We start from the raw sequence: 13,221 nt of genomic DNA on the forward strand, positions 1-13,221 counted from the left end.
AATTCTAGAGGCCATCACTCAACAGAACGCATATCCTGAAGGACACACTTAGCACAGAGTACTAATGCTAAGCACAATTGCTGACAGCGTAAGGAATGGGGACTGTGCACTCTCAGTACCACGCCAGCCTTCTGACTGCAGATGTGCATTAGGCTTTAGTAACAGTGCTAAAGACGATATGCTGAGCCAAGGACTTAATGTATAACCTTTTCCTACTTAAAAAGAAAATTAATTCAGAACAACCATATCAGCTTACCACCAAGCTTACCGAAAATCTTCCAAGTGCCTTTGAACTTCTGGGTGGACTCTTTCTTGCATAGTTTGGATATAGTGGCGATGTAGATCCTCAGGAATAAGCTCGGGTCTTCTTTTTTCTGCATAAATAGAAGAAGTCACCTGATCTAAGGCATGTTTTTTGCATTATAACTGGCACGATTTGGTGCAAACTTAACTTGAAGTAAGACAAAGAGAAGTTCAATACAGTTTATGTATTTCATCTCAGAATTCATCTTTCATTTACCCTTAAATGTATTATGGGCTTTTTTTCTGCTGTGAGTCATATCACCTACTAGTCACCACGCAACAGATAGAAACCTTAGGGAGGAGCTGAACTACGTATCTGTAGAAATGTAATTCTCCAGCATATTGGTGCTCCAGACTTACCTAGATCTACTGATATTTCATCAGGAACAGAAACTTTCAGGTGCTAAAACAAAAATGCAAACAAAAAGTGAAATAGTACTAAGAGTTTTTCAGGATGCATATAAGGACTTATACAAAATAAAGAGATACAACTTGAATATCTATTTTTACAAAAATATTCATGTATAAGCTCATTTTTTGGGTTTCACCCATCTAAATTTCATAGCTCTGGAATGTTGTATTGTTAAACTTGAAAATAAGCCTTTTTCCCAAGGATCATATTATAATGGAAACATCTACACTTGTTTTACTAGATGACTGAACGCTTCTGTGCCTTACTTATTCCTGTTGGCTTTAGTTTTCTAAAATGAATCAATATTGGCTTGGGCTTTCTAGAATCACTGGTTAAGATAATCAGTTATACATCATTTGAATCAATACAGGTAAAACCTCAACTACGTGTATATCATATGAAAAATTTACTCATATATAATGATGATTTTTATTTACTTTTTTGATATACTCACACTACAGACCATGATATTCCCAACCATTTTGCTGTGTAAAGCTAAAGAACCCTCACAGCAATAGTCACACTCCCAATGAGAAAGTGTTGCATATCAACGTGGAGGCTCTGGAGTCTTAAATCTCTAGGTCTTTCATGTGTAGCTCTTACTAGTGAACTAAGACGACTGTGTCATAATTTACTTCTTCTTAGCTAGGATTTGTTCACATAATAACTGCAGTTTTTGGTCCCATTACCAGATAATTATCTCCTGTTAATTCGGGAAATGTCTTGGAAAGAAATTGTTTTGCATTTGGAGAAAATATATTAACTTCTTCATGGTTACTTTGTATTATACACCTACTTAAGTCATATCCTTTCAGAATTTAAACAATTAACATGAGACCTTAAGTTTTACATTTGAAAATAAGTCACTGCTAAAAATTATGAGATCTCTAATATTTATTTGAAGAACAGTGAAATGGATTTCAAAGCTTTCTCTTTAACTGAAGTTGCCATAAAGTAGCTCAAATCAACTTTCCTAAAAGTATTTCTAGCACAAATGCGAAAAAGTATATATATGTTCATTTCTGTATGTGGGTATTTATATGAAATAAATATGACCTGTGGCATAAAAGCATAATTAGCAAATTAATCTATCAGGGTTCTTACACTTTCATTTTGATAAACTTATATAGATCACGAGCAGCAAAATATAAAGTTCTGACCTAGCATGGAGCAAGCACTCTTAAGAAATGTGAAATACAAATATACTGTCATTTCTTCATGAAAGAAAGTTATCTTAATAAATATATTGTGTAATATTTTAAACAATGGCAGTGTAATCAGAACCCTACCTAATCCATTCAGTAACTATCTGAGTGACCACTCTGCCAGGATCTATTCAGTGCTGGTGAAATAGCAGTGAACAAACAGAACAAAAATATCTGCCCTGATGGAGCTTACATTTGGGGTAGAAGAGTAGGAATATAGACAAAAAATAAATTAAAAAAGAAAACATAAATTCTATAGACAAAAATAACACGGGAAAGGCGACAGAAAGTCGGGGGAGATGAAATTTTAAGTAAATTGGTCAGGGAATTCAGGCTTCACTGAGAAGGTAACTGTATTCAGCCATGTGTAGGTGTACAGGTAACTTTGCAAAAAATACAAAGAAAATGGGGCAAGTGCTGGAGGAAGAAGTGGAGCCAAAATGTTTCTATGTGAGTTTGTTTTAAGATAAGAGAACTAACCATGTCTGCATGCTAATATGAATGATTCAATAGAAAACAAAAAAACTGATGATGCAGGAGAGAAGAACTGCTAGAATAACTAATCTTTAAGTAGGTATAAGAAAATACACTCAGGATAAACAGGGGAAGAGGTGGCCTTAGATAAAAGCAGAACAATCCCTATATAGCATCAGGAGAGAGGGCAGAGCATATGGTATGATAGAGGTAGGATGATATATCTGGTAGAAGTTATCTTCTGTGTAATTTAAATTTCTCAAAGAAACAGCAAGGTCATCAGTTGAGAAAAGAACAGGAGAGGAAGTGATGGAGAGTTTAAGAGAGAAAAGGTGTGAAACAGTCATCTAAGAGAAATGCAAATATGAAAGAACTAGGGACATGCAGCATGATTCTTCAAGAGGTATTAAGGGCTAACTGTTATTTACCCTATAGCAAGGCTAATAATAAAACATACTAGAGCAGAAGCAAGAAGAACTACAATCCTGCAGCCTGTGGAATGAAAACCACATTCACAGAAAGAGACAAAATGAAAAGGCAGAGGACTATGTACCAGATGAGGGAACAAGATAAAATCCCAGAAGAACAATTAAATTAAGTGGAGATAGGGAACCGACCAGAAAAAGAATTCAGAATAATGATAGTGAAGATGATCCAGGACCTCGGAAAAAGAATGGAGGCAAAGATTGAGAAGATGCAAGAAATGTTTAACAAAGACCTAGAAGAATTAAAGAACAAACACCTAGAAGAATTAAAGAACAAACAGAGATGAACAATACAATAACTGAAATGAAACATACACTAGAAGGAATCAGTAGCAGAATAACTGAGGCAGAAGAACGGATAAGTGACCTGGAAGACAGAATGGTGGAATTCATTGCTGTGGAACAGAATAAAGAAAAAAGAATGAAAAGAAGTGAAGACAGCCTAAGAGGCCTCTGGGACAACAATAAATGCACCAACATTCACATTATAGGGATCCCAGAAGGAGAAGAGAGAGAGAAAGGACCCAAGAAAATATCTGAAGAGATTATAGTCGAAAACTTCCCTAACATGGGAAAGGAAATAGCCACCCAAGTCCAGGAAGCGCAGAGAGTCCCAGGCAGGATGAACCCTAGGAGAAACATGCTGAGACACATGGTAATCAAACTGACAAAAATTAAAGACAAAGAAAAATTCTTAAAAGCAACAAAGGAAAAACAGCAAATAACATACAGGGGAACGGGAGCTCCCATAAGGTTAACAGCTGATTTCTCAGCAGAAACTCTACAAGCCAGAAGGGAGTGGCATGATATATTGAAAGTGATGAAAGGGAAGAAGCTACAAGCAAGATTACTCTACCCTGCAAGGATCTCATTCAGATTTGACAGAGAAATCAAAAGCTTTACAAAAAAAAAAAAAAAAGCTTTACATTTACAGACTAGCAAAAGCTAAGAGAATTCAGCACCATCAAACCAGCTCTACAAAAAACGCTAAAGGAACTTCTCTAAGTGCAAAACACAAGAGAAGAGAAGGACCTACAAAAACAAAACCAAAACAATTAAGAAAATGGTAATAGGAACATACACGTCGATAATTACCTTAAATGTGAATGGATTAAATGCTCCAACCAAAAAACACAGGCTCACTGAACGGATACAAAAATAAGACCCATATATATGCTGTCTACAAGAGACCCACTTCAGACCTAGGGACACATACAGACTGAAAGTGAGGGGATGGAAAAAGATTTTCCATGCAAATGGAAATCAAAAGAAAGCTGGAGTAGCAATACTCATATCAGATAAAATACACTGTACAATAAAGAGTGTTATAAGAGACAAGGAAGGACACTACATAATGATCAAGGGATCAATCCAAGAAGAAGATCTAACAATTATAAATATATATGCACCCAACATAGGAGCACCTCAATACTTAAGGCAAATGCTTGCAGCTATAAAAGAGGAAATCGACAATAACACAATAATAGTGGGGGACTTTAACAGCTCACTTACACCAATGGACAGACCATCCAGACAGAAAATTAATAAGGAAACACAAGCTTTAAATGACACAATAGACTAGATAGATTTAATTGATATTTACAGGATATTCCAGCTGAAAACAGCAGATTACACTTTCTTCTCAAGTGCACATGGAACATTCTCCAGGACAGATTACATCTTGGATCACAAATCAAGCCTCGGTAAATTTAAGAAAATTGAAATCATATCTAGCATCTTTTCTGACCAGAACGCTATGAGGTTAGAAATAAATTACAGGGAAAAAAACGTAAAAGACCAAACACATGGAGGCTAAACAATACATTACTAAATAACCAAGAGATCACTGAAGAAATCAAAGGGGAAATCAAAAAATACCTAGAGACAAATGACAACGAAAACACGATGACCTAAAACCTACGGGATACAGCAAAAGCAGTTCTAAGAGGGAAGTTTATAGCAATATAATCCTACCTCAAGAAACAAGAAAAATTTCAAATAAACAATCTAACCTTACACCTAAAGCAACTAGAGAAAGAAGAACAAACAAAGTTAGTAGAAGGAAATAAATCATAAAGATCAGAGCAGAAATAAATGAAATAGAAACAAAGAAAACAATAGCAAAGATCAATAAGACTAAAAGCTAGTTCTTTGAGAAGGTAAACAAAATTGATAAACCTTTAGCCAGACTCATCAAGAAAAAGAGGGAGCGGGCTCAAATCAATAAAATTAGAAATGAAAAAAGGAGAAGTTATAACAGACACTGCAGAAATACAAAGCATCATAGAGACTACTACAGGCAACTCTATGCCAATAAAAGGGACAACCTGGAAGAAGTGGACAAATTCTTAGAAAGGTATAACCTTCCAAGACTGAACCAGAAAGAAACAGAAAATATGAACAGACCAATCACAAGTAATGAAATTAAAACTGTGATTAAATATCTCCCAACAAACAAAAGCCCAGGACCAGATAGCTTCACAGGCGAATTCTATCAAACATTTAGAGAAGAGCTAACACCCATCCTTCTCTAACTCTTCCAAATAATTGCAGAGGAAGGAACACTCCCAAACTCATTCTACGAGGCCACCATCACCCTGATACCAAAACCAGACAGGTACTACAAAAAAAGAAAATTACAGAAAAAACAAAAACATATTAGTTTAAAACCTTACTAAGATTTCTACCGGTAAAATAAAACACTACTATTATCTATTATCATTTATACTAGTAAGATCTTTTCCACCATTTTTCAGTTACCCTTGTGCCTCCAAACTTCAAAGAGGCCAACCAGAGTTCAATTACACAAATATTGCCCTTTCAATCCTAATATATATGTATATATATGTATATCATTTATGTTCTCTTTTTCACTCCCTCATCCTAAATATGCACATGTATAAACCCCAATATACATATATATCCCTTGAAACTTACCGTGAGAATTCATATGCCTACAACTAACTTAGAAATGATACAAAAATTATAGTCAAGAATAATCAGTAATTGAGATATAATATAGATGTCAGAAAGCACAATGAAGTCCAAAAACATGGGAGGGAAGACTAGAAGTAGGAGGCCAATACTTCAATGTACTAAAGCAAAGATTATAATATTAACTTGGTAACTTACTGCAGATCGATCCAGGAAGAACTGATGAAACTCAAGGAAGACACGACGAGTCTCCTTGGAATTGGTCTGTTTATACAGGTCTGAATAGAGATAACAGAGCTGTAGTAGAGAAAGAAATGGGGGAGAAATCATGAAAAATGTAATCTGCTGGATCCTCGTCAAGTAGGAATGCCTTGAACAAGTAGGTCACCATAAACAATGTAGTTATTACCATATAACCAAGTCTTATAAAAAAATAAATTAGTAACATTTTAATCATCTTTCGTATCTAATATGTTTAGAAACCTGAAAGAAGTCCATCCACTCATCTTGCTGAAGTGAAAAGTTTTATGGTATATGAATCAATGTAAGAACTCTGAATTGGTGAAATCATAAAATATATTACCAATGTTGCAGGGTCAAACTGTGAAACTACATGGTGTAAGAAAACAGCCAAGTGAGCAGGGCGAGATTTTAGCAGTTCAATGCTCTGGAAACAGCTGCACTGCCCATTGATCTAGAAAAAGAGGTAATTATACATCAATAATGCCAATATATAAATGCAAAATGTAATGTCAGCTCAATTAAACGTAACTGTCCAAATTTCACTTTAACCTACCCTAAAAAAATTCAAGATTTAAAAAAATTTCACTAGAATTTATTAGCAATACAGGCTATGGACTCTCCTCCTCTGAAAATAATCTCTTGGGAATAGGATGGAGGGAAGGCCATCCTGGGAGAATAAAAGTCCAGAAGATGATTATCAAAGAGCTCACATGTCTACAAATCAGTATGCAAAAAAACAGGCTAATAACACTTCTAAAAATGCAATGGAAGGCTTTTTGCCTAATAACAAAATAGCTGTCTTCCTTTCGAGCTAATCGTAGAAATGGTGGTAGGAAAGGGAGCTGTATGATTTTAAATAAGACAACTCCTAGAATACTTGTATATTCCCAAACTACACTGAACACAGAAAACAGCAATAGTTAAACTTAAGGTAACCTAGAATCATATAAGTTAATCTAAACAAATAATACCAATTCTACACAATCTCTTTCAGAAAATACAAGAGGAGTAACACTTCTCAACTCATTCTAAGAGTTCAGCATTACCCAAGTATCAAAACCAAAGACATTATTAAAAAAAAAAAAACTACAGACTAATATCCTCCATAAACACAGATGCAAAAATCCTCAGCAAAATAAGAGTTAATTGAATCCAACATTATTATGAAAAGGAAAATATATTATGACCAACTGTGGTTTATCCCAGGAATACAAAGCTGTTTCAAAATGCTCATAATATCAATTAATGTAATTTACCATATTGAGACTAAATTTTAAAAAACAACATATGATCATCTCAGTCATTCAACAAAAGTCAACATCCATTCATGATAAAAACTCTTATCAAACTAGGAATAGAAGGAAACTTTCTCAATTAAAAAAAACAGTATCTACAAAAAACCTATAGCTAACATCATACTTAATAATAAACGACTGAATGCTTTCTTCCTAAGATCAGGAATAAGACAAGGATGTCCTGTCTCACCACACCGATTCAACCTCATACCGGAAATCCTAACTAGTACAATAAAGGTAAGAGCAAGAAATAAAAGATAAACAGATTGGAAACAAGGAAATAAAAATTGTCTCTGTTCGTGGTTGTCTATGTAGAAAATCCTAAAAAGTTACTTTAAAAAGCTCTTAGAAGTAGTGAGTTTACTAACAAGATCATGGGATACAAGGACAAGAATAAAGCCAATCATATTCCTATATACCATCAATAAACAACTGGAATTTGAAATTTTTTAAAAAATTTATAATAACATACCCCTCTCCCAAGATGAGATACTTAGGTATAAATCAATGACTTCTTACCAGCTTCAAAAGCGAAGCCATTTCTATTGGTCAAAGCTAAAATAAGCAATTAACCTGGGTAATTAGACAATTAATTAATCTTAGTTCTAAGATTTTAGCTTCAAATCCTTATAAATATAATTTCAGTCTCCAGAAAGTGTTCATTTTTGCAAGAAATCAAACATCTCAGAAAATTAATAATTTGTTTTTTAGAAAAAAAGTCATCACCTGTTCATGTTCAGTACCAAAGTCATCATCCTCTGCTCCAATAATATGAGGTGCTATACGGGTAGAGGGACTCCCAATAAGTGATTGAGTGTCCTGGTGACATTCAGAGAAAAGGAACAGAAAAATTAGCCAGTGGTCAATTTCAGAGACAGGATAAAGCCAAACCATCACAAAGACATGTTTCACTAAACTGACTGGATTTCTTTTTATTTATCTTCTTTAGGTACTTTATTTTCAAAGTGGTTCTCAAATTTTCCAGTGTTGACTGTTTCTTGGGGGCGGGGGGCGGGGGAGAACATTTCCCCTGGAAATCATAAACACCCTTTGCTTACTACACCCTTGGTTATCTGATTCTAATCCCTCTCTGTATACTTCATTTATTATTTCATACATATCTAGACCTTGTTATAGAAAGAAATAAAGCTGGCTTACATAAATAGTTAACAATTTTTAAAAGTTAGTTTAAAAGTGAATGAAGACAACAGGACAAAGGAAAAATGAGAAGAGAAGTAAGTTTAGCAGAGAGGTTAATACAAAAATTTCTATTAAGGTCATATAATTAAAAGCTGTCACTGAACCTTATTTTTTCATTTAAAGTTCATTTTCATAAGCACACAATGCAGCGTTTTCAATCCTGGTACTGTTGACATTTTGGGCCAGATAATTCTTTGTTGTGGAGGCTGTCATATGCATTGTAAAATGTGGAGCAGCATCCTTGGCTTCTCCCCACCCACTAGATGCCAGGAGCAGCCTCCCAGTCATGACAATCAAAAATGTTTCCAGACATTGCCAAATGTCCCCCAAAGGACAAAATCACTCCTAGTCGAAAATCACTGCCATAATGCAATAAAATGTTCAAGTAATCACACAAACACTGCTATAGAAACAATGACAACAAGACTGTAAAAATAAATTGTAGGTCGGTAGATCTCACTCCGGTGCAATAGCTCATCTATGTGTCAATTCACTTACAAATTTGGATTTCACATGAAAAAGGCAGCCGTGGAACATTACTGTGTAGTGCAAAAAATAAGGAATATTTGAATACTACCAACACTGAAATCAGAGACCATACCGTATTAAGAGAAATAGAAAATTTGGAACAAATATGAAAAAAATGAGTTTGGCTTAAATATGACAGCAGTTGAATGCTGTACGATCTGGATTTGAGCAAAGAGAGTGAGGCTCTCTTTGATAGTGATTTGGAAGTTATCTGCACAGTAGTTACAGTTGAAACTATATACATGGACCAACAAGTTATAAATTAAGTGAATAATACATAGCTGTAGTTTTTCTTCCTTAAGTGTGTTGCAACTCTATGTATTTGCATTTCCTGAACTTGATTCCGCCTTTTTTACTCTTGTTTTTTAAACCATAAGCCTTTAATAATTTTTTAAAAAAATCAGGTAAAACAACAGAAATTTGTTTAGAGTATCAGTGAGACAACTTTTTATTTTGTCTTTATTTTGATGTGATACTTCTGATTTTTCAACAGTCCCTCCTTATGTTGCTAATAATAGATGAATCACAATATGCTGTTAAATCTTTTACTATAAAACTTTATACAAGTCCTAATTAAAAAATAAACTCAGAATGCTAAAAGTATTCAATTAAGAAGATGCAAGATCTAGCAATTCCATTCTGAGCATACACCCAAAAGAACTGAACGGAAGAACTTGAACAGATATTTATTTGTACATCCATGTTCAGAGTAACATGATTCACAACAGTCAAAAGGTGGAAACAACCCAAGTGTTCACTGATGAATGAATGGATAAACAAAATGTGGTATAAACACAAAATGGATTATTATTCAGCCTTAAAAAGGAAGGGAATTCTGATACATGCTAAATCACTGATGAACACTGAAGACATTATGCTTAGTGAAATAAGCTGGTCACAGAAGGACACATATTGTATGATTCTACTCATATGTGGCTCCTAGTCAAATTCAAAGAGACAGAAAGTAGAATGATGGTTGCCAGGAGCTGAACGGAGAGGATAATGGGGAGTTAGTGTTTAGTGGACACCAAGTTTCAGTCGGGAAAGACGAAAAAGTTCTAGAGATAGATGTGGTGATGGCTGCACAGTGATGTGAATGTAACAATGCCGATGAACTTAAAAAAGGTTAAAATAGTGTATTTTATGATATGTGCACTTTATTATAAAAAAAATTTAACCACCTAATATTACTAACTATAGAGTAGCTCTCCATTTACCAAATCTTTATTAAGTTCCTTTAATAAGTTTAAGCTTTTGCTCCAAAAAAATATATATATATATACACACACACACACAAATATCATATATCTCTGTCACTTAAGTATAAGGAAAGCTAAAGAAAACATTATCATTTCATGGAATTCATACTCACAGTGTCCTGAATTACTTCACTTTTCTCTGGGTTTTCCTCTAGATAAATCCTCTCTTTCAGGCCACTCTTGGGACTCTAATGAGGAAAAAAAAAAAGACATTCGTTTCATTTCGATAGGCTCACCAAAGGAGATAAAGAAAAATTGTGTGAAAGAATAATGTTCTGAATTTCATATCTGTGTTTGAAACTACTGAATATCTTTCATATAATACTTGGCTCTGCTACTTTTTACATGACTTTGGCAAGTCACTCATTCTCTTAGCTTTTTAGTTTTATGTTGATAAAACAATATAGAGTAGTTTTATTTCATCTTTAGGCCTGAGGGTTAATTTCTATCAAATAACTCTAACCAGATATATTATATATCACAAATTCATTATGTCAGGGCTTCCCTGGTGGCACAGTGGTTAAGAATCTGTCTGCCAATGCAGGGGACACAGGTTTGAGCCCTGGTCTGGGAAGATCCCACATGCCATAGAGCAACTAAGCCCGTGCGCCACAACTACTGAGCCTGCGAGCCACAACTACTGAAGACCACATGCCTAGAGCCCGTGCTCCACAACAAGAGAAGCCACTGCAATGAGAAGCCCGTGCACCACAACAAAGAGGAGCCCACACTTGCTACAACTAGAGAAAACCCGTGCGCAGCAACGAAGACCCAACACAGCCAAAAAAAAAAAAAAAAAAAAAAATTCTTTATGTCAAAATCAAACTGTATCTTTATCCATTTCCTCTAAACCTTTCTGCCCCAAACTATTCTTTCTAACCAAGTTAAAAGCATTTTGGCCTATTTATAGGAATGAAAATAAGCTTCTATTTTTCTGTTACTACCTCATGTAAACTGATCTACGGATTTTTATAAACTTTACATGGTATGTGTGGGATGACCTAATGTAAAATACAAACTATATGATACACAGAACTTCAATTTTGGGGGGATGAAGAACACCCCAAGCAACGGGAGCCATTCTTCAGAGCAGCTGAAAATGAGATACAAGAGATTTTTGTGTGAATGCCTATATGGAAGATATATGCTACCCATACATTTGCCTAGATACCGCAAGATAGAGAAAACAGCAGTTTCAAATATAAGCCCCACCTGGGAGAAATGGATGACTCTGGGTCAAGAGATATAAAAGATAAAGTGAGAATAATTTTGTCACACCAAAATGAAAGAAAGCTATGTTACTGGGGAGTCATGTCAAAAGAACATAGAAGACAAATTGAGGGGACTACCACCAGCCCCAAAAAAGGGACAATTTAATAAGTATCAAAAAGAATAATGACTGCAATGGACTGAAATGCAAAAGGCAAATATGTTAAAAATCTATAAATTCAAAATATTACACAGGTACACACATGTGGGCACACATCCCACATTAGTGACCTTTGGAGTATGTTAGGGCATCAACTCTTCTGAAAACACACACATAAAGGAAAATAATCAAATGTTTATATATAAGCTATATTTTAGGGCAACTTAAAACTAGTAAGGGAAAATTCTTCTTTATAAAATAATTCCATCTAATAAATACAGAATGAACAACAATATTATATTATCATTTTGAAACCTCTAATTAAATAACGGATGCAGGCAGTTTGCTATCAATGGCAGGTAAAAACATTAGATAAAAGCTTAATGGAGAAATTTATAATGAAGGAATCATGCTGACATCATCTGAACACCTTATACAAACTTAACAATCACAAAAAGACAATCAGACATTCTCCTCCTGATGTGATATGACAGGATATACACAGTACCACCCATGAATTGTTCTTGCCAAACAACAACTCTCAAACGTTAATCTGTTCAAGACTCTAGATCTTACTACCAATTTTCAGCAAATATATACTCAAGGAACATGCTAAACAACACCATGAAGATACAATTAGAATGTGGGTGGTTTTACTGGACATGTGACCCAGTTTAACAACAACAACAACAACAAAATAGCAAAAAAAAATAAGAGGAGGGAACTATTATAACTTAAGAGACTTATCAACCAAAGGCTGAAGACGTTGACTGGATCCTGATTCAAATAAACCCACTGAAAAAAGATCATTATAAGACTATTGGGGTAGTCAAATTGCATATTAAGAAAATATTAATTAAGATTTGATAATGGTATTATGGCTATCATTTCTTTGTCTTTTCTCTTAAAGATGCATATCAATGAAATACTGTCTTAGACTTACTTAAAAATAATCCAGCATTTGGAGGGTATGAGGAATGAAGGAAGACAGACAAAAACAAGTTTGAGCACTTGTCGATGACTGCTGAGCTGGGTGATTACGTACATGAGGGGAATCATTATCTTAGTCTAGTTTTGAATAGGTTTGAAAGTTTTGAAAATAATTTTTAAAAAGTCAGGTGCAAAACGAAAACCAGAGAGGCAGATGTTCTAAGTTTGAGATGATGATTTGTGATCAGGTTGCTTCTCTTGTGAGAACCAGAAATGTGGCTATTCTTTTTTTTTTTTTTTTTTTTTGGCAGTACGCGGGCCTCTCACTGTTGTGGCCTCTCCCGTTGCGGAGCACAGGCTCCGGACGCGCAGGCTCAGCGGCCATGGCTCACGGGCCCAGCTGCTCCGCGGCATGTGGGATCTTCCCGGACCGGGGCACGAACCCGTGTCCCCTGCATCGGCAGGCAGACTCTCAACCTCTGTGCCACCAGGGAAGCCCCAAAAATGTGGCTATTCTTTAAAGCCTTCTCTGAGGTGATCAAAAGCAGGGAATTTTACAATGATAATGATACCACAAACACCAT

General features: G+C 35.1%; 1 protein-coding gene across 4 annotated transcripts in view; it reads right to left on the reverse strand.

Moving 5' to 3' along the window:
* ARHGEF12 (Rho guanine nucleotide exchange factor 12) overlaps positions 1–13,221 on the reverse strand; it is a 144,400-nt gene that overhangs the window by 34,301 nt on the left and 96,878 nt on the right. For all 4 annotated transcript variants that reach the window (XM_060017777.2, XM_060017778.2, XM_060017776.2 and 1 more), the window contains 6 exons: positions 10,452–10,526; positions 8,078–8,170; positions 6,397–6,507; positions 6,012–6,110; positions 664–706; positions 269–374 (listed from right to left, as the gene is read on the reverse strand). In XM_060017777.2, the coding sequence (XP_059873760.1) occupies positions 269–374; positions 664–706; positions 6,012–6,110; positions 6,397–6,507; positions 8,078–8,170; positions 10,452–10,526 (527 nt within the window). The remainder of the gene's footprint in view (positions 1–268; positions 375–663; positions 707–6,011; positions 6,111–6,396; positions 6,508–8,077; positions 8,171–10,451; positions 10,527–13,221) is intronic.

This window comes from Delphinus delphis, chromosome 8 (assembly GCF_949987515.2).
Source record: "Delphinus delphis chromosome 8, mDelDel1.2, whole genome shotgun sequence".
Lineage (NCBI taxonomy): Eukaryota > Metazoa > Chordata > Mammalia > Artiodactyla > Delphinidae > Delphinus > Delphinus delphis.